Here is a 27,946-nt window from a genome sequence, read left to right on the forward strand (position 1 = left end):
GAACCCAAACAATGTGATGTTTCCAGTAGTTTATTACGGATTATAAGACAAAAGTTCAGTTTTTTTCAATCAGGTCTATATATGCTTCATCAAAAAGCATGTTTAAACTAATAAACAAACTTAAATTAACTATTAAATATGTATATGCATAATATATTTCACCAAATACAAAGTGGTATAAACTGTCAGGGAAATGTAACAGCAGCAACATCAACGTCAACCATTTGTTTGCTATTTAGGCTTAGTTCTTCTTTAGTTATTCATTCTTTTCTCTTTAAATATCAAGCAATTCAAGTACATTGGTTACCATGGAAAACACAGACGAAGAAAAATAAAAATAAGTCTAACATATAAAATATACTCCTACGTAGAATAAATGTCACACATTTTCATATTTCTCTGCTTCTGTGCTTACTTCTGTCAAGTTCTGCATATTCACACAGGCATTCTGAGGTTAGGAGCGTGCAACTGTGTTAACAGAAATACTTTAAATGAAGAGAACCAAATAGAGTGGGTGTTTTATTTTCCAGTTGTTGAATAAGTTCACTGTTCCATTAACATCTGGTCTGATCAGTAAAAAGTATCCTCTTTGCTACAACTCAGCAGAGAGTCAAGGCACTCCAGTCCCTGGCTTCAAGTGGGCCTTTGGGCTCTCACAGCATGCTGAGCTCGATTAGGCGTCCGGCAAACACTGCTAATGTGCCAATAATACACACCGCCATAAACACACATAGAAGAATGTGATCCAGGACCATGGCGACAAATTTCCATTCTTCTGCGGCCTAGAAGGAAACACACAAGTAGTTAATTGAAGGTAGAAAAAGTGTCAGGAATAACAAAAAATGATGAAGGAAAATGTTCTCACATTGTTGGACTCCTCGTCGCTTTTCATTGTGTCTGCGATGTATTTAACACCTTCGATGGCACTGCGTACATCAGGATTTTTGGTTATGGGAGAGTGGTAAGTGACAGATGCTGGCATAGGTTTCCCTGAAATGTCAGAGATGTCAAAATCGGCAGGAAATAGACGTTTTTCCTGTCGTTCCTGGGATGGTCGTTTCATAGTGGAGAAAAACATCAGGTTTGGAATGGTGTCTATGAAGATCTGTGGGACAGAGGAGAAAGTCAACATAATGTCTCTGATCAGAATCTCAACAGTTATCAATAGCTCAAAATAAACCAAAATACACCAAATATATGTACAATTTAAAAACAAGTTAAAGTCTAAGCTAAATAAATAAACAGGACTGCAAAAATAATGATTCCCAATACTGGAAAATCTGGCTTTTGAATGTAACTATGTAACTTCCATAAACAAAGTATATTTTTAATTGAGTTAATAATTGTTCAAGATAAAAATAAGTGTCTAAAATGCTGTGGAAGAAATCATCCACCCTTACAAAAAAAGTAAATTTTATTAGGTAAACTTAAATGAAGTTCATGTATATTTTCCAACTATACTTTATGTAGCAAGTACACATAAAAATGTGCTAGTAATACACTAGTAGTAGTACTAGTAAACTGGTATATGTTTTAGTTTATAGTTATACTATTAAGTGTATTTTATGACAGTAGTAAACGGAGTACACAACTAGTTAACATATACGTTTTTCTTTTGTATTCCAAATACACTGTGAACTATACTACAAGTGAACGTATAGATATACTGCTGATATACAGTTTACTAGTTTATATATGCTTCATATATGCTAGTAGGTTTCGGCTATTTTTAATAATCTAACTATTCTTTAAGTAGACTTTCATTTAATTCTTATGTACACATACCTACACATACCTTAATTCCTATGTACACATACCTTGCTATTTGACTTGATGTTTTGTGATGAGATATAAAATCTTTTATTTTGCTAGAAACCAGTATGAATCAGGTGTGTTACAACACTCTCACACCTTAAAAGAACTGTCAGTAAAATCAGCCAAATGATTATTTAATTTGGGTAAAAAAAAAAAAAAAAAAGATCAGGTTCCATTCCATTTATGTACTATTTACTTTCAGATAGTACATAAAACATATTCTGGAAGCCAGTATGTATGAATAAAATATTTAATAGGCTACTTTATCACAACTACAAGCCAGGCATGCTTAGAATACTTAACTATGTTTTCATCTATATATCTAATTATATTTTTATTTTAAGTATATCTTAATCAATCTAGTACAAGTATAGAGCAAATATTCTGTATACTCAGCAGTATAAGCTCATGTATAACTTTAAGTATATCTCTGGTAAGTACACTACCAGTCAAAAGTTTCTGTAACGTTTTAAATGTCTTTGATCAATTTAAATTTCTATATACACTGACCAAAATTATAAACGCAACACTTTTGTTTTTGCCCCCATTTTTCATGAGCTGAACTCAAAGATCTAAGACTTTTTCTGTGTACACAAAAGGCCTGTTTCTCTCAAATATTGTTCACAAATCTGTCTAAATCTGTGTTAGTGAGCACTTCTCCTTTGCCGAGATAATCCATCCACCTCACAGGTGTGGCATATCAAGATGCTGATTAGACAGCATATACATAAAATAAAACAACATAAAAAGAACAATAAAATAAAACATAACAATAAAAGGCCACTCTAAAATGTGCAGTTTTATCACACAGCACAATGCCACAGATGTTGCAAGTTTTGAGAAGGCGTGTTATTGGCATGCTGACTGCAGGAATGTCCACCAGAGCCATTGCCCGCGAATTAAATGTTCATTTCTCTACCATAAGCCGTCTCCAAGGCGTTTTAGAGAATTTGGCAGTACATCCAACAAGCCTCACAACCACAGACCATGTGTAACCACACCAGCCCAGGACCTCCACATCCAGCATCTTCACCTCCAAGATCGTCTGAGACCAGCGACCCAGACAGCTGCTGCAACAACCGGTTTGCATAACCAAAGAATTTCTGCACAAACTGTCAGAAACCATCTCAGGGAAGCTCATCTGCATGCTCGTCTGCATGCTCGTCGTCCTCATCGGGGTCTCGACCTGACTGCAGTTTGTCATCGTAACCGATTTGAGCGGGCAAATGCTCACATTCGATGGCGTCTGGCACTTTGAAGAGGTGTTCTCTTCACGGATGAATCCCGGTTTTCACTGTACAGGGCAGATGGCAGACCACGTGTATGGCATCGTGTGAGTGAGCGGTTTGCTGATGTCAACGTCATGGATCGAGTGGCCCATGGTGGCTGTGGGGTTACGGTATAGGCAGGCGTATGTTATGGAGAACGAACACAGGTGCATTTTATTGATGGCATTTTGAATGCACAGAGATCCTGAGGTCCATTGTTGTTCCATTCATCCACGACCATCACCTCATGTTGCAGCATGATAATGCACGGCCCCATGTTGCAAGGATCTGTACACAATTCCTGGAAGCTGAAAACATCCCAGTTCTTGAATGGCCAGCATACTCACCAAACATGTCACCCATTGAGCATGTTTCGGATGCTCTGGATCAGTGTATACGACAGTGTTTTTTCAGTTCCTGCCAATATCCAGCAACTTTGCACAGCCATTGAAGAGGAGTGGAGCAACATTCCACAGGCCACAATCAACAACCTGATCAGCTCTATGCGAAGGAGATGTGTTGCACTGCGTGAGGCAAATGGTGGTCAGATACTGACTGGTTTTCGGACTCCCCAGGACCCCCCCGGACCCCCCCAGTACAGTAAAACTGCATATTTTAGAGTGGCCTTTTATTGTGGCCAGCCTAACACACCTATTGCACACCTGTGCAATAATCATGCTGTCTAATCAGCATCTTGATATGCCACACCTGTGAGGTGGATGGATTATCTCGGCAAAGTAGAAGTGCTCACTAACACAGATTTAGACAGATTTGTGAACAATATTTGAGAGAAACAGGCTTTTTGTGTACATAGAAAAAGTCTTAGATCTTAGTTCTGCTCATGAAAAATGGAGGCAAAAACAAAAGTGTTGCGTTTATAATTTTGGTCAGTGTGTATATATACACTGACCTGATATATATATATATATATATACACTGATATATATATATATATATATATATATATATATAAAATCCCACCTTCTTATTATTATATAATGCTGATCTTTGGATCGTTATATTCATCAAAGAATCCTGAAAAAATGTACTCAACTGTTTTTTTTTTTGTACTCAATTGTTAATATTAATAATAATAATAATATAAATGTTGTTTGAACAGGAAATCAGCATATTAGACTGATTTCTGAAGGATCATGTGACACTGAAGACTGTTGGTGAAATGATGCTGAAAATTTTGCTGTGATTACAGGAATAAATTATATTTTAAAATATATTCAAATAGAAAGCACTTGTATTTAAACAGTAAAATATTTCACAATATGACTGCTTTTGCTGTATTTTGGATCAAGGGCTTGGCAGTCTTGGTGAGCAGAAGAGGCTTCTTTAAAAAAACATTAGAAATCTTACTATCCAAAAACTTTTGACTGGTAGTGTACATAATAACTAGACTGGAAGTATACTCTCTTATTTATAGTTTAAAAGAAGTACACCAATGCAAGTATACATGAGAAGAAATCTTTTTTTTGTAAAAGCATTCATATGTCTAAATGTGGACACTTCAATCAAGACACACATTTTTTCCGATGGAAGAAAAAATCTGCTCTTTTGCATACGTACCTTGCGGACCCAAGCAGGCATAGTGTGTGTGCTGGGTGAACGGTGGTGTGTGTTGATGACAATCACAGTGATGATGATGGAAGCAATGACAAAGATCATGGTGAAAAGCATGTATTTGCCAATCAGTGGAACAGCACTGGATGTGGAGGGGATCAACTCAACAATCACCAGCAAGAACACAGTCAGAGACAGCAGGACAGAGATGCTAAGGGTCATCTTCTCACCTAGGCAGAAACAAGTAAAGTACAAAACATCCATCAAGCTCAAAATTAAAAATAATAATCAAATGTGATCAAGTACCTTTCATTTGTAATATAGAATATAAAAAATAGGCATTACCCCATGCGTTCTGTATATATTTAAATATACTACAAGAATGTTGGCAACAAAAATATTACGATTTTGGCCATACCGCACAGCCGTACACAAACAAAAGCACAGGTGGTTACCAGAGTCTGTGGGCAGGTAGAACACAAGCCCAGTGAGGAAGGAGAACAACATGCAGGGGATGATGACGTTCACGATGAAATAAAGTGGCAGGCGGAGCAAGAGGAAGTGATAAGTGATATCAAGGTAGGGCGTATCTGGACAGCAAGCGTAATACACCCAGTGTTTCCAGCTCCTGTAATCCTTCATCACCCACTCCCCGCTCTCCATGAAATTACTTAGGTCTGGTCTGTCATTGTCCTATGCACACAAAAATGTATTAATAAACTGGTTCATACATGTACATACAATAAGCTATGTATATATGTTTATACTGCATCCTGATGATCATGTGTGTGTGTTGTTATAGTTACTGGGTTGATAATGACGAGGTTGCCATCATAGGTCCACGTTCCAAGTTTCATGCTGCAGTTTTGCAGGTCGAAGGGAAAGTGAAGGACCACAATCTCACAGTAGCTCTTAAAGATTGCTGGAGGAGTCCATGTTATCATTCCCGTGTGCTCCAACAAGACCTTTGTCTCATGGACGATGGCAAAGTCACCATCAGCACTGCACATACACACAAAAACACACATATATCACACCAGGTGTGTGTATATTTCAATGCATTTATATTTCCCGATTCACGCTAACATACTACAGGTGAAATAAGTGAAAGTTTTAGACGAAGTGACTCATACTTGTTATAAAGCACTAAATCAGGTTTCCAGATATCAGTGGAGGGAATTCTGATCTTCCTGATGCCACCATAGTCATCAGGATTCCACTTCAGATTCACATCCTTCCATTGCTGAACATCAGATAAGTAGAAAAAAGAAGTATTAATTAAAAATTAATAAACAAAATCACTACATTAACATTACCAAGAAATGCTTTTTACAATATATATATATATATATATATATATATATATATATTATTATTATTATTTTTTTTTTTTTTAAGTGAAGGTTGAAATGTGACCCAGACATTTCTTGACAGGTTTCATGACATTTTTTAAAATGCACATTAAAATATTTTTTGTTACAGTACAGCATTGCCTAAATCTCAGTTTTTGTTCATATACACTACCAGTCAAAAGTTTTTGAACAGTAAAGTAAAAATTTGATCCAAAGTAGAGCAAAAACAGTCAAATTTTGAAATATTTTTACCATTTAAAATAACTTTCTATTTGAATATTTTAAAACGTAATTTAATTCCTGTGATTTCAAAGCTGAGTTTTAAGCATTATTACTCCAGTCACATGATCCTACAGAAATCATTCTAATATTCCAGCTCAGATTTCTTTGATGAACAGAAAGTTCAGAAGAACAGCATTTGTCTGAAATAGAAATATTTTTAAAATGTCTTTACCATTACTTTTGATCACTTTAAAGCATCCTTGCTAAATAAAAGTATTAATTTCTATCATTTTCTTCCCAAAAACCGAAAGAGATCCTGAAAAAAGTACTCAACCATTTTATATTTTGATAATAATAATAATAATAATAATAATAATAATAATAATAATAATAAATAATGTTTCTTGAACAGCAAATCAGCATATTAGAATGACTTCTGAAGGATCATGTGACACTGAAGACTGGAGTAATGATCTTGAAAATTTAGCTTTGATCACAGGAATAAATTACATTTTAAAATATATTCAACTAGAAAGCAGTTATTTTAAATAGTAAAAATATTTCACAATATTACTGCTTTTGCTCTATTTTGGATGAAATAAATTCCAGCTTGGTGGGCAGAAGAGACTTCTTTAAAAAACATTCAAAATAAAAACTTTTGACTGGTAGTGTAGATCAATTTTCCCACAGTAAACACTTTGATATCTACTGATATCTAATTTGATAGCAGCACACAGGAACTGAAACAGCAGTTGAAACCCGCACCTGCTTTAGCCGCACATTACTGGTGACAATCTGATTAACTTCATCCTACAAGAAAAAAAGGAAAAATAATGGAAGGTAAGAGAAAACAAAAAGTTTATTTGTGCAATGCAAATGTTTTTTAACATACGAATAAAATGTAAAACCTGAATTCAAGAAATAGAAATTAACAGAGGTATAATTTACCACGCTGATAAGCTGAATGAGTTGTAGACCCACAGTAACCACTACCGGATCCTTAAAATGGCTGACAGGACGAACAACCTTGTTATATCCGGTAAACAGGGTTTTTACTAACTTTGTCTCATCTTCTGAGCACAGTGCTGGTCCTGCAACACACATACACACACATTATTTATTTGCTCTGTGAGAAAAAGTTATCACCCCACTCTTCTTACACACAAACACACATGTCCATCCTAAACGGCACAGAGGATTAATGTTGATGGAGTCAAGCAACTGCATATGACACACACACACAGATGAAACACTACGACATGCAATCAGTGTCTGACTAATGTCACTATTCTTTTACAACCAGAACTAACAGACGTAATGCAGAAATTCTGCTTGTAAATAATCAACTTAGGTAACTTGGTTTTAGTGGTTAGTCAAAATAAGGATATTTCATTTCTGTGGCTTTCTGAACCATGTTGTTCTTAGAATAATGAAGTAAAAATTATATTTTCCCATACGTTAATGACTGAAGGTGAACATTTTAATTGGAATGTTGTTGATTTCAGCATCAGGATTATTGTTCCATCAGTTAAAGTATGTCTGGTGAGTGTACTCACACAGGTAAATGAGTGAGCTTTTGAGCCCACATGTGCATTTACAGTATTTTAAATAAAACAAATCAAAAACAAAAAATTCCGGCTGTTTCCGGTTTAAGTTTAGGCCACAACCCGTATTGGATTTATAGTCCACAGTATCACTTTTCACTGCTGAAGCCTTTATTTCAGCCTCATCCAATAGGTTAGGCAAATAGTAAACAGAAAATGTAAAGAGAGAGACGAGAATATTTGTCAGCAAATATCACAAAACTGCCCGCTGACACACTGATCTCACATCAGCCACAAACCACTTGAATGAGACCGGCAGGCCGCACACTTGCACCTGTCAATCAAACAGGACCCATAGTATGCATACCATACACGTAGCATAAATATCTTTTTAAAGTGCTTTAAAATACATAACAGCAGTGTATCCCTACGGAAATCAACTTGTATCGGATTGTAATAAAAGCTCGTGTGAAAAGTACGATTGTTTGTTTTTTTTGTACTGGTCACAGAGGTTATTTCTATGTAAGTAAACTGTTCTTCCCCATAATAGATTAGATGTACAATATCAGTTAAACTTAAGTCTTTAGTAATGTATTTAAACTCATGGTAAACTTAGAGAGTTTGGGCAGTTTCTCCTTGTAAAAATTCTAATATAAACGAAAATGGTTACTCACCAAATAGAAAAGGCAAAATGGGTAAAATCAGTATGAAGTTCCTCATCTCCTTGTAAGAAAGTCCGTGAAGTCGACTGAAGGAGCACCGCGTCCTTACTGTAGCTGAACTCTGTGTGTATGAGCTGCAGTATTGTTAAAGCTGCTTGTGGCATGAGCTGGCAGCTGTCAGAGTCAGCGGGAGACAAACATTACTGCACGTGTGTGCTGGCTTTAAACTTAAAGTACTAAGTTTTTACGGTTGCAGTAATTATCAACTGTCTCAAATGTAACCATTTTAGCTAATCTAAACTTGTCAGTTGTCACTGTGAACTTTATGAAAAAGGTCTAAAATATGTCCACCGAATATTAGTTGTACTTTCCCCTTTTCAAATGTTGGGATAAGGAAATAGTGATCAAAAATGCATTTTAGTGTCGCCCCCTTGCAGTCGAATCAACTTAAAATATTTAAAAAACTCTCAATTATTGCTACATTGCTAGATGTAAATTCAGATTTGTTAGATGTTAACTTAGTATTTTAAGGAGAAAAGTCTAATTTTATTTATTTTTATATATTTATTTTTACTTTTTTCCCCCTTTGAAAAGCGACACATTTAGAAATTGAGATAAAATAGAAAACTGAGAATTACGAGAAAATCTCAGAATTGTAAGATGAAAAGTCGCAATCACCTTTTATTTATTTATTTTTTAATTCCGTGGCAGAAACAAGCTTCAATATATTTTAGATTGGTATAATTATTTATATTTATGAAACTAATTATTGAACACTGATTTTCGCACCGAGAGATAACTAAAAAACTAAAACTAAAAATAAAATGTTTAAAGACTATAATTTAGATTTCTGGTGAAATAATTGAGGTGTAAAATCTGAGCCGTTTTGTAATAGTCATACTGTTTTTACATACAAGTGTTTGACTTTTGTTAAATATAGAAATAAACTAAAGTTACTCCTTAAAAATCCACAAATACAGGGTTCCCACTCACAAACTTCTAGGACATTTGCAAGATATTTTTAATTATGGCATTAATGAAACAAGGATAACACCCTAATAGAAGGTTGGGAAACACATTAAAACTGTCAAAAGTCAGTAGTGATGCATCGATCTTGGCCGATTCCAATTTGTTTTTGTTTTTTTTAAAGCAAGAATGAAACTAGGAGTATATGAACAAGATGTTTTTTGCTCTATTACAGGCCGAACTCTATGTAGCCATTTAAAATTAGAGGCAACCACTGCAATTTAATCTCAATCAAAAAACAGATTCTAAATACATTTATATTACATTTAATAAGTAGTCATTTTTAACCTGAACCAAAAACAGAAAGGTCTGATTATATCTTTGTGAAATTGTTACTGTTACTTTATGTTGGAAAAAAAAAAAAAAAAAATATATATATATATATATATATATATATACACACATATTCATATATATATATATATATATATATATATATATATATATATATATATATATATACACACACATATTCATATATATACATATTCATATATATATATATATATATATATATATATATATATATATATATATATATATATATATATACACACACACAGTAGTCAACATTTGAAGTGGATCAACAAAAGTTGATCAGAGTTGTCATAAGAACAGGTATTGCTTTGGTATTAGGACAACTTTGATAAAAGGTTTTGATCCACTTCACATGCTGACTACTGTATATCTCTCTGCAGGAAACAAAAACAGCAGAAGGGCTGATTGAGAGCGCAAATTCACTCTCTGACAGCAGGTGGCACTTATGGAACAGCAGCGATACAGCGTTTCCCTGGTAAACAAAGCAGCACTGCTCCTAGAAATACTACTTCTGTATGTTTCCACCTTTTACAAAACAAAAGTAAGCTTATGGATGAGACTTTCGGTTCATTAGCCACTACAGGGAAATAACGAGGATAACGTGCAATAAACAGTAAGTTTGCACTACAACCCAGTGCATTCATAATGAAGATAACACATTAGATAAGACACCAATTTGCAATATCAAGCAGCAAAACAAGCTGTTTTGAACAGCCAAAATAGTTGGACATGAATGAGACCGGAAGCCAGACCCATAAAATTTACAAATGGCTGCGCACACCCTTACAAGAAGAAAGAGGCAAGATGAAAAGAAAACACCATCTTAACTTTTTTTGAAGTCAGCTTCCCTCAGAGATAGATTCATATAAACCCCTAATTCAATATTAAGGATTTTCTTATATTTTGCACATTGTGAACAGTGAGCTTGCCCTGTATACATTTTCTCTTCACATCAATCTGCAGCATCTCTGGCATTTGTTAACAGCCCGATTATAATATTTCCACAAAAATGACAAATGACAGAGATCAGCTAAAATAAAAAGCACAGCACTTTTGGAGCAAAAGTTGGTTGGTTCAGATTTACAGCAGTCTGAACGTTTTCTGCTACTAATATTATTTCTTTCAGGCTTGGCTAAAAGAAAACACTATTACACTTTTTAAATAATTTTCCAAGACAGCTACAAGATTTATCAGGACGTTTGACATTTTCAGTGTGTTTTCCAGGACTGGAAAATTAGTCATCAATTTTCAATGTTTTCCAGGACGTGTAGGAACCCTGCAAATGGCTTGAATAGCCACCTTCATTGGCACAAATTTCACAAAAAAATACCATTTCAAACATTTTAAATAGTGAAATACATGTATTTATTCTGTATTTGGATACATTTTTACAATACATGTTTTACCTTATCAGCCTTCAACAAAAACTTGGAAAATGTACAATTTTAATGACACCAACACAGAACTCTTTTGGTAGCCAGTGTAAAACACGTGTCGTCACAGCTGTGGGCAGAGGTGGACGGAGCAGTATTTACATGGCAAACAGAATGAGGAAAGCCACCATCAAACAGAAGAGACCCATAGCCTCAGACAGGGCAAATCCCAAGATAGCATATGAGAACAACTGCTGCTTCAGAGATGGGTTCCTGCGGGAGAGAAAGAGAGGTCAAGGGTCACTCATCACCACATCTCTGTAAGGAACATTACTTTGTCATGGAAAAAGAGACATCAGCTAATGACAGTGTGATGCATTCATGTTCATGAGGCTGAACTACATAAACTATAGTAGTCAACATTTGAAGTGGATAAAAACATTTAATCAAAGTTGTCCTAAAACCAAAACAATAACAGTTCTTGTCTAAGGACAACTTTGATGAACTTTTCTGATCCACCTCAAACGTTGACTACTGTATATTAAACAACTTCAAAATATATGAATATTTTAGAATTATAAAATGCATTTTAAAACACAGAATTTGAGTAAAGCCATAGTGGCACTACCACACGGAAAGATCAGGAAATCTTAGTTTCATGTACAACAACTGATGTCAACAAGACGGTGACTACATTCAGGAATCATATCAGTGGTGCATGTTGGTCTAGTTTATACCTGGCATATCCAATAATGAGGCTGCCGAACACGGTTCCGATTCCAGCTCCTGAACCTGCCACTCCCACAGTGGCGGCACCAGCACCAATGAATTTGGCGGCTGTGTCGATGTCACGGCTTACAGCGCTTGTCTGAAAACCCCGCACTGCAACCTGGGAAATGGCTGTCTGTGGCAGAAAGACTGGGCTGGCCTTTAGAAAAAAAACATGATCAAAATCCATGACCTGCATTTTTACCATCACTTTACAAAAAACAATCACTTTGTGGATGTAACAAGCTTATAATGCATGTAAGTGCATATTATAGAAATCAATCTGAAGGCGACTTATAAACTGGTCCTTGAACATCCATTTACAATAGCATGCAAGTACCCCTATTTTAAACATGGCATGTATGCATAAAGCACTCACCTCTGCAGAGCTGACATCTGGCCTGGAGAGGACAGAGGCAGAGAGTGGTCTGTACAGCGCCCTTGAGCCAGAGCGGACCTAAGACAGTGATGAAAAAAAAAAAATCACATTAGAACCCAAGACATACAAATCACATTCACTGTAAGTGCTGTATTTAAGAGTGGCCCAACTGTTGCTTTAACACTTGAATTACATGGGAGACACCTTGCATCCAGAAAATTTATTTAATATTCGCTAATATTAGAAATTACACTGGACATTTATCAATCACACTCCAAATGTAAACTGAACAAGCCATTACATTCATAATTCAATTAATAAAGGTCTGTGGACAGTCCAGTACAAAAAGGTACAACAACACTCGTAGCTTTGAACCAAACATCACTACTAAATTTGACCCTTTAGCTCGAGTGTTATGCATTTAAAAGAGTTCTGCTTTCGTTCCACACTTCAGCGGACTATAAAACCTTATGTTTGGCTGTCAGATTTCTATAATGACCTTGACTTCCCTGGAATCGCCGTTCAGATGATAGCATTAGCAACAAGCCGCCCACTGACATCTTAACCACAATGACATACACACAAATTCTGCAGCAGTATGTTTTTCCTCAATATCCCACTCAAACAACCCATATGAAACGCACTGCACCAACATAGGAAAAAGCCAAGTGCACCAGGCCTCTTGCATTTCAAGGAAGCATAATTTTCTTTAGCTTTTCCGTTCTATCCCAAATGCAAAATTCGCTACAAATACTCACCAGTGCGGGTGTGGACACGAACTTTGCACAGGCGTACATGTTTGATTGAGCTCGCTGACTGTTGTGAGGAATAAACCCGCGTCTGTCACTATGGAAAAAGCCGACAGTTTAAGGTCAATGCAATATCAGCGCTTTCAAAACGCTACCTGGTGCTAAATAGCTCCGTTTCTAAGGGCTATATAAGCTGTAGAATATGAAACGGATCAAATGGTTTGATTAAATGTATCTAAAGCGTAATGATGGTATAAGATTGTGACAATATAGCTTCTCCGGTTCCCATTTAGCTCTCCTTCACTTACCCGGCTGCAGAGGTCGAACCGCTGAGGAGCTACTGCGCATGCCCGACCCTCTATTTAATGAAGCTCCCGGATGCATGCATGACGCGCTTGAAGGTCATTCAATGGTGCTTTATTTAAAACGGCGCTGAGGGCAAAGAAAACAAAACAGTAGTATTTACTGCTATTTTACACATTTAACAGACAGTAACAATATGTACACTACCAGTCAAAAGATTTTTAATGTTTTTTTTTTTTTTAAAGAAGTCGCTTCTGCTCACAAAGCGTGCATTTATTTGATCCAAAATACAGCAAAGCAGTAATAATGTGAAATAGTTTTACTATTTAAAACAACTACTTTCTATCTGAATATATTTTAAAATGTAATCTATTTCTGTGATCAAAGCTACATTTTCAGCGTCATTACTCCAGTCTTCAGTGTCACATAATCCTTCAGAAATTAGTCTAATATGCTGATTTGCTGTTAAGAAACATTTTTTAACATTTATTATCAATATTTAAAACAGTTGAGTACATTTTTTAGGATTCTTTGATGAACAGAAAGATCAAATAAATTTACTTTTTACTTTTGTGACATTATACACTATACCATTCAAAACCATGGAGTCAGTATTTTTGCTTGTTTGTTTGTTTTGTTTTGTTTTTTGGAAATAAATTATAGAAATGTATAAAAAATTGATGATAAAAAAAGTGATGACATTTAGATTTCTATTTCAGGTAAATTTTGTTCTTCTGAACTTTCTATGAAAGAATTCTAATCAGCTGTTTTCAACATAATCATAATACATTTTTTTGAGCAGCAAATCAGAATATTAGAATGTTTTCTGAAGGATCATGTGACTGGAGTAATGATGCTAAAAAACAGCTTTAAAATCACAAGAATAAATTACATTTTAAAATATATTCCAATAGACAAAAATAAATTTTAAATAGTAAAATTATTTCAAACTTTTACTGTTTTTGCTTTACTTTGGATCAAATAAATGTAGGCTTGGTGAGTAGAAGAGACTTCTTTAAAACATTTTTAAAACTCTTACTGTTCAAAAACTTTTGACTGGTAGTGCAAGTGTGTAATAAAATAAGATATGTCAAATACAATGCTGTATCAGCTTTTGTAAAAAAAAAAATATATATATATATATATATCAGTGGCGGCTACTGGTCTGTCAAATAGGGGAAGCTCATTTTCGGCCTACATCATAAAATTGTCTATTTATTTATTCACAAGAATGTGCCTTATTGTCATAAGTAAGTCACAATGCAAACAATCGTAAAAAAAAAGCTTTAGTTTTATTATGCAAAATATGATGTATTTTTTCTTTTAGTCAGATGCTACTATATAGTATAAATATTTTGCAATTTAAATAAGGTTATTATGGAGATTTATTTATTTATTTATTTATAAAGTATTTTAATAGAAATATAAGGTTTCATTATGTTATGTTAAAATTTTTCAAGATTACTATTTATATATATATAAATATATATATATATATATATATATATATATATTTATATTTATATTAATTTATAGTCATCCTCCATGTTAATATTTAATGTAGTAATCTATATATATATATATATTGATTACTACATTAAATATTAACATGAATGAATGAATGAACGATCTAAAAAAAATATTAAACTCTGTAAAAGTGAAACAAGGAATGTGGTGTATAATTGTGTGAAATGTATGATGAAAATCAAGCAATTTCGCCAAGCAAATATAAAGAAATAGGTTGCAGCAGTTTTTATTTCGACTGAACTTGAGAAATCCGCGATGGGACTGAGCGCGAATAGCTCCAGCGATTCCGTATAGTACAAAATCGCTGTCAGTCAAAAGGAGATGCAATCTTTCGACAGACCCTCCAATCATCATGCAGAAGCTCGGAGTCCAGGCCAGCCCACTCCTCATTTGCTCCTCATTCACCCCCAGAGACGCTGAGCGTCCGTGGGCGGGACATAATCGCAGCGTTTATCCAATGACCGTCTAGTTTCAAAGCACTGAAAAAAAAACGTTCAAAGCAGCCCCATTGAAGTCAATGGACGCTGGGCTTCAACGGGGAAATGCACTGTGACGCTACGGGAATGTATGAGAAGAAAATCAAGTCAGCCGACCTGCTATATCTAACTGATTCTGAACGAACTCGTCTTTGAGATGAACGTTTTCTAACGCATTTTTAGTCAATAAAATGTTAATACAATAGTACATAATTTGACCATTAATTTTGTGACATTATAGGGGAAGCTGAGCTTCCCTTGCAGTCTTAAAGAAATCGCCACTGATATATATATATATATATATATATTTTTCATGACCTTTTTTTGGATTGCCATATAACATTTGCTGGTCCGACATACTGAACATGTCTCTAACACATCTGAGATCAGTCAGGTTCTGTGAAATCACGTTACAACTTATAAAATGACACATGACTGTAAGGTCTGGGTTAGAGCAATAGAACATTTTCATACGAAAAAAACTCCCTAAATTTTACATTTTTGAGTTACTTCAATTGCTTTGGCAACATATGGCAAAAAAGGAAGTTATGTAATTAATAGGGGTGTGACGAGACACCTATCCCACGAGAGGAGACACAAGACTGGGTTCACAAGAACGAGACGAGATTTTTAACTTCTTAAAAAAAACTTTTTAAAACTTTTTAAAATCCTCAAAGATGAAATATATAGGCAAAACAGTCTTAGGAAAAAATGTAGGTGCATTTTGAACTTTATGAAATTAAATTCTTCTATTTTAATGAATTATATGCAGTAATAAACAACATTTAAACAAGAGCTTCACGATTCTGGATATATTGAGAATCCCAGTTGTTTTTAATCAATTGGAGACCATGATTCTCTCACGATTATGGAGAAAAAAGATTAGAAAACTAAACAAATTAACATAATTTACTAGTGGTTCTGACAAACTGTTCATTGCTTAAGTCTTTTAAAAACATATATTCATTTCAACAAACAAACAAACATTCAATGAAGGAGTCGTGTTTCACTTCATTAAGATGTTTCACTATTGAAATCTCCTGAATGAATGATTCAATGACATGCTTTTTTTTAACGGGCAGTTGTCGCCACCTCCTGGCGGAAGAGGAGAAGCGTTACAATACATAAAAGTGTTGAGATGCTTTCGTTTTGATCGCTCCTGTAGACAGTAAGTGTTTATACCCAACCTATAAACTTTTATTCCAGTACTTTTATTATTTAAATGTCTGTAACACAGAAATAATGATTATAATGTGGTTCAAAAGACTGTGTTGCTCTTTCTGCGTTCACATTTACCCAGACCCTCTGATTCATTAACATGGGCAGCGACAAAACGGGCTTCTCACGCTCCACTGACACTCCGATGTGAACAGTCCTAATAGACGCAGTTAAATCGTTGCCATTCAGGAATAAGATCACGTGGGTGTTTGAATCGAGATCGCGATATTTTAAGGATTAATCGTGCAGCTCTAATGTAAACACTGCAGAATGTTTTGCAAGGATATTGTAACCACATCGGATCTCGCGAGAGATCTCGAGATCTCGTCACATCCCTAGTAATTAACTAAATCTTGTCACAACGATTCAGAAGCACGTATTATTTATTTATAGCCACAAAATTATTTATCTAGCATGTGTATCCGGGGCCTGTACCATGAAGCCAGATTAGCTGGCTAGCCAGGTAAATTTCAGTTTAGTTTGTACCAATCCTGGGGTTTAGGTACCATGAAAGTGGCTTGGCTTTTAGTGGCGTTCATTGCCACAGCAACTTACACTCCACGGCTAACCTGCTCTGGGACAGGTGATGTTTTGGGTTAGAGATCTAAAACTGACATCAGACCAGATGTGGGCAAATTGACACGTCCCCCAGTTTGTTCCAAATGAAAGGTCACTAGTAGTAAATAAATACAAAGCCTGTATCAACTCAAAGTTGACAAAGAAAGTTGATGATCAGCATCAAGGTACTGACAAAACCTGATTGGAGTGGTTTGGTTTTGTCAACTCGAAACTAATCCTGTAACTCTGAATTTGTTCAACTACCTGCATGGTACAGGCCCCAGAAATAATTCAGTTAGTCTTTCTATTTTGTGCTTCTTAATTCTTAAAAAAATACTTTGTTAGCCTACCAAACAAACCCACTTTTCTTTGAAAAAGAAATTTTATTGGATTTACCATGCACACAATCCAGTCTGCAAATGCAACAGACAACAAATGTGCACAACAACTTGCAAATACTGACAAACAAGAACAAGTGGATCATTCCAGTTCCAAAGCACGTGAATTTTGTGTTCAATTCATAACGAACATGAAAATGAAATGTAGAATGCAGAAGAACAATTGACTACAAAATTATCATTCTCATCATTTTTGTAATTGACAAATAAATGCCAGAGTCATGTCTGGCATCAGTTGACTTGTAAAGCGTAAACATCAATGCAGAAAACATCCTATGTATGTATACTAATTTTTTTTTTTTTTTGACAAAGTTTGCTCTCTTGTAAACTGTGCAGTAAGTCCCAGACACATTCTTAACCAGAAAGGCACACGACAGTTAAATTATACACAAATAAGTAAACAAACAGTTGGCCAGAAAAAACACAAACAATTAAAATAATTCAAAACTAAAAAATAAATATTTAAAAATCAAAATAGTGCATTTGGCAAAAAAAAAAGCATCACCCCCCCTACAAGGACTATGCTTTTGGCAGAGTGTATTTTTGTTCAGCTTGCAGTTTCAAATAGTTCTGTAAACACAAAGACAGCTAAACTCTTTAAAACGTATTATGCTACATGTTTTTGCCCTAATTTACTATGCAACTGAATGCTAACACTGTAAAATGACACTATTAAGACTTTAGCAATTGCAGTTTTGTGAAATCACCCTCATAAACAAATCATACACAGGTACTGTAGTGGGTGACATCACCACTATGATGGGAGCACACCGCACCATTAGTATTACAAACTGTAATGTGATATGATATTTAGCCCATTATATGTAAACACTGTAGTAAATGCATAAATAAATTAGCAGTAATAACTCTTATCAGCTTCCAGAATTACTAAGATGAACATGCTTTAGAGTAAATTCAAAACCAAACATCCCAAAAACCAAAAGCTGAACGGCATTGATCAAAAACATGTTTAAACTGCATTCAAACAGTTTAATTTGATTCATCCTCTTTCTGCTGTTGCTCCTGAGCTTCAGCCTCTTCCTGTTGGACATCTTCTGAGGGGGGCGGGCTCTGTTGAGACTGTGCCTCTTCTTGCTCGGATTCATGTGCAGCAGGTGGATCTTCAGCGGTAGGGTCCTGAGGCTCCGCAGTTGTAGTTCTTTCTATGTCATCTGTAAAAACGAAATAATTAAAATAATTTCCACTAGGGATGTATACTGCTAAAAGCCATGGCACTGTTTTGCTTGTGAGATTGTGTGCATATTAGGGCCTGTTATTGCATTAAAAATAAGAATAGAATTTGCTGTATTATTCATTCAGTATGATAATAAATGTTTAAAAGAAGCACAACATGCATTATCAAGACTGTAAACAAGCAAATTAATAATTATAAGAATTTTAAGACAATAAACCATGCAAGGGACTGGAAATAAGATCAGTTCAGATTTTTTTAAAGAGAGGTATTCAACATTTTAGACATTTTACCAAGTATCTGACCATCTTGCTAAAACTAATATTAATTTTGCAGATATTTTGCAATATTAACATTAGTTGTTTCACATATTGCAAAAGCTCAAAATCTTTTTGTTACAATTTCTTTTTCAACAAAAAGCAAAAAATAAGCTGAATGTCGGAAATGCAGGATATTTCTCTTAAAACAGACATAAAACAGACATAACATTTCAAATCACATATTAGAAGATATTTTTCATATGTACAGGTATGATTTAAAGCCATTTACAAACACATACAAACACACACCTTCCTGTTTTGTAATGGTGACAGTCATTGTTTTGTATGGTTTTGTGTAAGAGAGTGTCCTTTAAATAGGAAATGATTGAGATTATGATTGTTACCCACAAAGAAGCAGAGATTACTTCAGCACCAAAGCATCATGCAGTGCATACATTACCGTTCAAAAGTCTGGGGTCAGTACAATTTTTTTTTGGAACAAATTAATACTTTTATTCAGCAAGGACACATTAAATTGATCAAAAGTGACAGTAAAGACATAGATAATGCAACAAAAGTTATTAAAACATTATTTCAAATAAATTTTACGTTTAGTTTTCTAAGGAAGCACAACCGTTTCAACACTGATAATAGAAATAAATAAAGAAATGTTTCTTAAAGGTATAGTTCACTCAAAAATCAAAATTCTGTCATTGATTATTCTCCCACATGTCATTCCAAACCCATAAGACCTTTGTTCATCTTCGGAACACAAATTAAGTTTCCTTTGCACACAAAAAGTGCACGCTGAACCAATATTTTAATGACGTTCTTACTACCTTTTTTGGGCCTTCAATGTGGTAATACCGTTGCTGTCTATGGAGGGTCAGAAAGCTCTTGGATTTCATCAAAAATATCTTAATTTGTGTTCCAAAGATGAACAAAGGTCTTATAAGTCTGGAACGACATGAGGGTGATTAACTGAATTACAGAATTTTTATTTTTGGATGAACTATCCCTTTAAGCACCTAAACCCTATAACTGAAACTGAAGACTGGAATAGTAAATATTTTGAAGTATATTAAAATATAAAACAGTTATTTTAAATTGTAAATTATAATTGTAAATTATACTTTTGATCAAACAAATGCAGCCTTGGTGAGCATAAGACCCTTTAAAAAAAAAAAAAAAAAAAAAAAATCATACTGACCCTAAACTTTTGAATGGTATTGTATGGTGTAAATAAAGTGTGTCTGTGTGTAGGTTCTGGGACCTGAGGGAAATTTCTTGAAACTATGAACTTTACTCCAGGGGGTGCCAGAGTTTGAAACACAAGTTGAGCGAGCTGAGACAATACGGTCTAAAAAAAACACACAAATAAAATACAACATTCATTCATACAAATGATAAATGTGAATGATTTCCTCAAAACTGCAGTCTTGACTTTCAAAGTTGTTTGCTCTCCAGCTGCAGTTTTCAGACTGAATGACACATGGCATGACAAGATGACAAAATTATTTTATGAGGTCTTGATAATGAGGCTGTCAGCAGCATGAAATACCTTCAGGGGCGTCACTGTCCTCTGGTGTCTCTGTGGCGGCAGATGACTGTGTTTCAGGAGATTCAGAGCGAAGTCTGCGCTCAAAACTGAATTCTGGGAGTCTGGGTGCCTGGGGGCGTGTCTTTCTTGCAGGGTTCATGAAGTAGCAATAAGCACAACGGAACGCTGTAATAAAACATCACACATTAAAAAAAAATGCTCATAACATATTAAAAAACTTCCCAGTTTCATATTGTGTTCTGGCCAGGGTCGCCAGGTCTGTGTAATAAAACCAGCACAATTGCTACTCAAAAATTGCCCAATCATGGCCAAAATTAACCCAGTTGTGTTTCCGGGGAAACTGGCTATTAAAATGGCTCCATAACTGCATTCCTGGGGGTCCTTCTGAGTTAAAATCACGTTCTGAGGGGATGTGATGGCTCGCTTCAACCCGTTAAAAAACAATCCGCAACAATATTAAAGTAGCCCATTTCTGTGAGAACACTGCGGATTTGGCAACACTGATTCTGACAGGTTCTTACCTACATACTCAAATTCCTCCTTCAAAGCCATACCATTGTGGGAAAAACACTGCTGGCAAATCAAGGCATATCTGAAAGTATAAGAATAAAAGCGGGGAGTGTAAGGGACAAATTATTCTCTCATTTACTGACATAATTCTGGCCAGTGCAGTGCTCAGTGCGTTTCTCTTAACTTGTATGTCAAGCTGGTTGTATGTTGTATCAGTGTAATACCTGTTCTGAGGTCCATCTCCCACCAAATACTCAATGACTCTGTCCACAGTGCTGCGCTCTCGTGGAAGGATGGGTCGAGCGAGAGGTGGACCAGGAGGACGCATACCTAAATGATCAAAAGCATAATCAACACTTTAACAATGCACAGGAAAAGCAAGCAGTATATGGCAAAATCAAATTTGGCAAAGCAGTAAGAAGCCTATTAATTCAGTTTGTGTTTAAGCCCCAGAAAATACTGATTTAGTGAGAAATGCCTTAATCCTTGAGTAAGATGCTAGTAAGGAATTTTTATACAGGCTTAAACTCTGTGAATGCCTTTATCCACACTTAAAGGGATAGTTCACCTAAAAATGAAAATTCTAAATCACTCTCATGTCATTCCAATCCTGTACGAATTTCTTTCTTCTGTGGAACATAAAAGATGATATTTTGAAGAACATCTCAGTGTTGTTTTGTCCATACAACAGAAATCAATGGTTACATTCTTTAAAATATCTTTCGTACTGTGCAGAAGAATGAATGTCATACAGGTTTGGAATGACATGAGGGTGAGTAAATGATGACAGTATTATTATTATAGGCAAACTATCATTTTAAAAAGGACACTTCCATGATGGACATAAAATTAGGCATGCACCATACTAAACAAAAAAAAAAAAAAAAAATCAGTCAATACGAAAAAAAAATATGCATGCTCATTTCCCTTAGTTCTCCATTTTAATTTACTGGAATCACAGAATCTTTAAAAGCACTAACACTAAGTCTTTCTTACTGTACAGTTCCTATGTTGGAATGCATACATTTACTTGTAGTATTTAAAATTATTGTAATATTATAATGATTTTCAATTATTGTAATATTATAATGTTTTAATTTATTTACACAAAATAGAATTATATTTTTAGTTTTGGCCATTTATCATTTAACATTATTATATAATATTTAATAGACCATTTCGCTAGATGTAAACAACACTGGTCCAGAAGCACTTCCTGTTTTTTTGTTTTTTTTATTTTTTTCTTATTTCACATATACAAATACATCCTAAAGGTGCTAATGTAACATTTTCATCCAGTTAAATGTTATGTTGGATGTATTTTTTTGTGATGTTAGTGTAAAGTTTTAAAAAAAAAAGAAACAGGAAGTGTATCGGGACCAGTATGTTTACATCTGACGAAATGGTCTATAGTGCATTACAACCAAAAGTCACTCTAACACATGCCCATTTATACTGTATGATCAAAGACATCAATATTCAATAAACAGGTAAATGCATTATATAATTAAAAACCCATTAAATACAAAATACAACAAATGTATGGTCACATGATATATTATTATAGCCACAACTATTTGTTTTTCATTTAATAATCCACAATGTATATCCACTATAAGTATACTGAACCTGATCCAGGTCCTGGTGAATAAGGACTCATGCTTCTTCTCATCATTTGTGGTGTTTCTGCCTGGGTTGCTCCTGTTGGGCTGGCTACAGCCCCAGCTAGCCCTTTCTCTGGAGGCCCTCCTGGGGCACCGCGAAGTGGTGTGGCTCCTCCTGGGGACATGGGACTGGGTACTGGACCAGGAGTAGACATTGCAACATGCCGCTGCCGGAGGTCTGGATATAATGAGAGTACAGCGTGCATTAGGCATACAGTAAACACACACAGCACATAATGAAAAACTTAAGCACATACAAACCTTGTCCTGGTCTAGGGGTCATATGGGGTCTGGCTGGAGTGGCTTCTGCTTCCTATAAGCATACAACCAAAAGCATGTATTAATCTATCTCAGTAGCTAAAAAATAAAGCCCTACATCTGTTTTCAAAGTAATTTTCAAGCTTTAATAATACATATGACTGTACTTACTGCTTTCTTTTTAGATTCTGGATCGAATCTCTCTAATATGACTTTAGCATTTTTATAGGTCTCCGTTTCCATCACCTCCTCAAGCTGAGAAAAACATAATTCATTTGCTTTATGGTACATATGAAGAAGTTTACTAATCTGAAATATTAGTAGGCACAAACAAGCTTAATTTTTGGGCAGCTGTTCTAATGTGTCTGAAATCACACTTACTATTTTCCGTTTTTGTGTTTTTAAATCATCTAATTTTTCATCTGAAACAGAAGACACCATAAATTAGTCAATCTATAAAGATATTCACTGATAGACTTACTGGTCTTTTATATCAAATTTTCAAACACATTTATGAATTATTTCTGGGTAAAAAGCACACAGCTACAGCAGAGAATAAACAATAGATGAAGAAAATGAAGAAAACAGTAAAGAATGAAGAAAAACAATATATGACAAACTTACTGTTTCGCTCTGTACGTTTGGAGAAAAGGAAGATGAGCAGTTTTCGTACTAGCAACACTCTATTAAGACAGAGAATATAAAATTAAGCAAGTGAACACATTAACAAATCAATAATGCAATGTAATAACATAGACCTACCTAAACCAAGCAGAATGCCATACATACAGTTTAGTTTGGAATCTGCAAAATGTTAATTATTTACCAAAATAAGAGGGATCATACAAAATGCATGTTATTTTTTTATTTAGTACTGACCTGAATAAGATATTTCATATAAAAGACGTTTACATATAGTCCACAAGAGAAAATAATAGTTGAATTTATAAAAATGACTCTGTGACCCTGTTCAAAAGTTTACATACACTTGACTCTTAATAATGTTGTTACCTGAATGATGAAGGCTTTTTTGTTTAGTGATAGTTGTTCATTAGTCCCTTGTTTGTCCTTGAACAGTTGAACAGTCGAAATCCCTGCTGTTCTTCAGAAAAATCCTTCAGGTCCCACAAATTCTTTGGTTTTTCAGCATTTTTGTGTATTTGAACCCTTTCCAACAATGTCTGTATGATTTTGAGATCCATCTTTTCACACCGAGGACAACTGAGGGACTCATATGCCACTATTACAGAAGGTTCAAATGCTCACTGATGCATTAAGAGCCGGGGGGTGAAAACTTTTTGAATTTGAAGATCAGGGTAAATTTAACTTATTTTGTCTTCTGGAAAACATGTAAGTATCTTCTGTAGCTTCTGAAGGGCAGTACTAATTGAAAAAAATCATGGTATTTAGGCCAAAAAAAAAAAAAAAAAATCATGATATCTGTTCAAAAGTTTACACCCCCAGCTCTTAATGCATCGTTTTTCCTTCTGGAGCATCAGTGAGCGTTTGAACCTTCTGTAATAGTTGCATATGAATCCCTCAGTTGTCCTCAGTGTGTAAAGATGGATTTCAAAATCATACAGTCATTGATGAAAAGGGTTCAAATACACAAAAATGCTGAAAAACCAAGGAAATTTGTGGGACCTGATGGATTTTTCAGAAAAACAGTGGGTAGTTTAAATGTTCAGGACAAACAAGGGACTCATGAACAACTATCACTAAACAAAAAAAAAACACGCATCTGTGGATCATTCAGGTAACAACACAGTATTAAGAATCAAGCATTGAATGGGGTCATTTTTATAAATTCAACTATTATTTTCTCTTGTGGACTATATGTAAACTTATTTTATGTGAAATATCTTAATTCAGGTCAATACTTAATAAAAAAAATAACATGCATCCCTCTCATTTTGGTAAAATAATTTACATTTTGTAGATTCTGCAAGGTGTATGTAAACTTTTGACCTCAACAGTACATATGTGACATAATACATAATGTATGTAAACAGATGTAATAACATCAGCTGTAATACAATAATCATGCCTAATACAATGTAATTATCCATGCATAAAACACAGGACTCACAGTGCAGGAAAGGCCAGCAGAGGCAGGGCAGTGATGAGCCGAGCAGTCCACTGCTCAGGGAAGTACAGGTAATACACACACAGACATGTGATCAGGTACAGAGCAGATGAGTAGAAGAGAAGTCGTCCCACCCACAACTTCAGCAAACGCTGATTCTTTGCACGAAACTCCTCAAGGTCCTTTATGTCCTGTGGATTCATAGCACAATATTGTAAGATCATTACCAATGTCATTACATTAAATGTTGAAAAAATGCTTTGTAAGGTAACCTAAAATGCTTAACTTAATAACATTTCATTTAACTCTATAAAGTCTACTGTATCATATTTAATTCATAAATTTCTGTAGTAGATTCATAATCTACTACATGCATTTTATCTGACTGATTCACACTTCTTTAGAGAATAAATTGCCTTTTAGTTTAGTTCTAAAAATGTCTACCTTTTGGTACACATGTCTTTTTGCTTTGAGTAAAGTAAATGTAAAAATATATTTTATTTTGTTATTAAGATGTACTGGACTGAAAAACCTGATTATCTTTTATTTGCGCATCTCTCAACCATCATTGTATTGCACTGCATTTTATGTTTTTAACAACATAGCTTTAATCAGAAAAAACTAAGTATTTATCACCTTTCTAGGACACTACTGGCAGATATAGAGGGTTAACTGATAGTTTATATGCATTTCATGTAAGTAGTCTGTAATACTGTTACAGAAAAAAAATCTAATTAATTTACATTATTAGCTACATTTTTATCCTCATACTAAATAAACAACAACATGCACCAAATTGAATAAAACTGATGTTTTTCTGACTGTTATTCAATATGTCAGGCTTTACAGGGTTAATTGGTTTCATTCAAGAAGTTATTAATTAACATGACTGAACCTGACTCGGACTACATCAGATTACACTAACAATAATTTTTAAGGTCAGGTCTGGTAGGAATAACTCCTCAAAGTAAGTTTAATGTTTGTTTATATGGTGGCATGAAAAACAGATTTGTCACCATGTGTCATGTTACACCATTAAAACCTATGCCCAACATAAATCTGAGCGACTGACCCTGCTAATGCAGAACATGTGACTAATAAATGGCAAATATAAGCTCTGTTAGTTACAGTTGAATGTACAGGGGAAATTAAACGTAAAGCACTCTTGAACTGCAAAGTGTATTCCTACAGCTCACTCTAAACCAAAGCAGTGACCACTACTGGACAGTTAAGGTCAACCGCAGCAGCTCAGTGAACAGATGGTCCTGTCAATACAGTCTCCAGACAGAGAGAGAGGCTTCAGGAGGCGAGCCAGGAATGAGTAAAGCAAGGAAATGCAGCCAGTACAAGGGTTCAGATGATGACATACGGCTCTGTGATGTGTGATAAGGTCACAATGGCTGAAAGAAGTCTGAGGTGTTTGAAAGGGCAGGACAACAGTGAGGAACATACCTTATCCAGTGACTCTAGAAGTTCCACAGTGGAAGGTTTAGTCTGGTGGAGCATAACAATAACAATATTGTTTATAGAATAGGTTTGTGCAAGAACTGGACTGAGGGGAAAAAGGAGAAAATATTACTCACCTTCCACCGTGAAATTATGGCTCCCATTGTCAGTTCTTCAAATCCACACCTTAATACAGAAACCAAAACATTATAATTACCCTCGCAACACATCCACACCCTCTAATGCATCTGCACATTAATGTTAAGAAACACAATCCTCGCTTGCAATTGAGGTCAGTCATCTTATCACCAACGTGGGTAGGAGAAGCAAACTCCAAAGGAATACCAAGAGTAAGTATATTTATTTGAGAAATAAGACAATAATGCAACTCTAATTCTTGCAGAGGACGTTACTACACACCTGCCCTGCTTTCTCGCCAGATCTAAAACTGTCCTGGATCAAATTCGCTTAAAGTCGTAAGCAGGGTGACTTAAACATATGTTCATTAGGTTAATATTAGGTGAAGCATATTATAAGACAATAATTTGCAAGAGTTCACTCGTTAACTTGCCTTTCTACAGAGATGGGTCGGAGGCTGAACGTGTAACGGTGACGTACCCAGAGGTTTTCGGAAGCTAATTTGAACTTTCAAAATAAAAGCCCCCTAGTGTACAATTAAAAGTCTTGCACCAAAATATTTTAAACTGCATTGACTGCATGGATCAGTCCAGCTAATTTTAAAAACTGTAATGTAATTACATAAAAGTATAAACCTACGTTTAAGGTCCTCTTTTGCACGATAATTATCAGAAATTACACTACAACAATACAATACTATTAATAATCAAATAACTGAAAGAAAGAAAGCAATGAAATAAATAAACCTAGCATACGTAGAATGTGTAAATAATTAAATGTAAAAATATAAGCAGGATTTTTAGCTGTAAAAACTGGTTTTGTATCAATACACTATGCAACAACTGTAAAACGTACCCGGCACATATTTTAGGAAGATAAATCCCTGGTTTGGGAGGGGTCTGACCCCTCACCCAAAATGAACCACTTTATAGCCTAAGCTGACATTTAAGAGATGTTTTGATGGTTCCCTTAATTTATATTGTTCATATAATAATAACTATCGAAAGAATCTCAGTTTAAACCTGTCATATTTACTGTATGCAGTATCCATAATCTATGTGCATACACACATAGACACTCATTTATAAACCCATGCTTATTTTATTACTGTTGTGGGGAAATGCAATTACGCAAATTATAATTTAAAAGATATTTGAACTGTATTACAGCTGTCAAGACGTATTGCGATGAATGCTGCATAAAAAATGTTTAGAGCCATACATCGTGTCTCTTTTGCGCATGCACGTATTTCGTGCAAGTGAGTTTTAATATTAGGAAATGTAATATTGTATAATGTTATAAA

At 34.9% G+C, this 27,946-nt stretch overlaps 3 protein-coding genes across 6 annotated transcripts; all 3 read right to left on the reverse strand.

Annotated features, from left to right (window-relative positions):
* Positions 1–27: 27 nt before the first annotated feature.
* Positions 28–8,887, reverse strand: chrna1 (cholinergic receptor, nicotinic, alpha 1 (muscle)). 2 transcript variants are annotated; one of them, XM_051112964.1, is made up of 9 exons: positions 8,448–8,887; positions 7,178–7,320; positions 6,995–7,039; positions 5,789–5,898; positions 5,462–5,657; positions 5,111–5,348; positions 4,662–4,885; positions 866–1,105; positions 28–782 (listed from the first exon to the last, which is right to left on the reverse strand). In XM_051112964.1, the coding sequence occupies exons 1-9, from the start codon at positions 8,491–8,493 to the stop codon at positions 654–656; spliced, it is 1,371 nt and encodes a 456-aa protein (XP_050968921.1). In that variant the 5' UTR covers positions 8,494–8,887; the 3' UTR covers positions 28–653. The 2 variants fall into 2 exon arrangements, with proteins under 2 accessions (XP_050968921.1, XP_050968922.1); XM_051112965.1 differs by lacking the exon at positions 8,448–8,887 and having other exon boundaries at positions 7,178–7,333.
* A 2,233-nt stretch (positions 8,888–11,120) lies between these two features.
* atp5mc3b (ATP synthase membrane subunit c locus 3b) lies at positions 11,121–13,454 on the reverse strand. The gene is made up of 5 exons (XM_051112966.1): positions 13,357–13,454; positions 13,058–13,145; positions 12,300–12,377; positions 11,890–12,080; positions 11,121–11,425 (listed from the first exon to the last, which is right to left on the reverse strand). Exons 2-5 carry the CDS (start codon positions 13,094–13,096, stop codon positions 11,311–11,313), a joined length of 423 nt encoding a protein of 140 aa, XP_050968923.1. The 5' UTR covers positions 13,097–13,145; positions 13,357–13,454; the 3' UTR covers positions 11,121–11,310.
* A 4,648-nt stretch (positions 13,455–18,102) lies between these two features.
* On the reverse strand, positions 18,103–27,130 carry lnpk (lunapark, ER junction formation factor). 3 transcript variants are annotated; one of them, XM_051113433.1, is made up of 14 exons: positions 27,077–27,130; positions 26,643–26,691; positions 26,512–26,553; positions 25,063–25,250; positions 23,598–23,656; positions 23,355–23,395; positions 23,145–23,228; positions 22,977–23,028; positions 22,681–22,893; positions 21,276–21,381; positions 21,063–21,133; positions 20,542–20,706; positions 20,254–20,340; positions 18,103–18,700 (listed from the first exon to the last, which is right to left on the reverse strand). In XM_051113433.1, the coding sequence occupies exons 2-14, from the start codon at positions 26,667–26,669 to the stop codon at positions 18,519–18,521; spliced, it is 1,317 nt and encodes a 438-aa protein (XP_050969390.1). In that variant the 5' UTR covers positions 26,670–26,691; positions 27,077–27,130; the 3' UTR covers positions 18,103–18,518. The 3 variants fall into 3 exon arrangements, with proteins under 3 accessions (XP_050969390.1, XP_050969391.1, XP_050969393.1); XM_051113434.1 differs by lacking the exon at positions 27,077–27,130 and adding an exon at positions 26,926–27,063; XM_051113436.1 differs by lacking the exon at positions 20,254–20,340.
* Positions 27,131–27,946: the final 816 nt, after the last annotated feature.

The sequence above is a fragment of the Labeo rohita genome, chromosome 6, assembly GCF_022985175.1.
Source record: "Labeo rohita strain BAU-BD-2019 chromosome 6, IGBB_LRoh.1.0, whole genome shotgun sequence".
Taxonomy (NCBI): domain Eukaryota; kingdom Metazoa; phylum Chordata; class Actinopteri; order Cypriniformes; family Cyprinidae; genus Labeo; species Labeo rohita.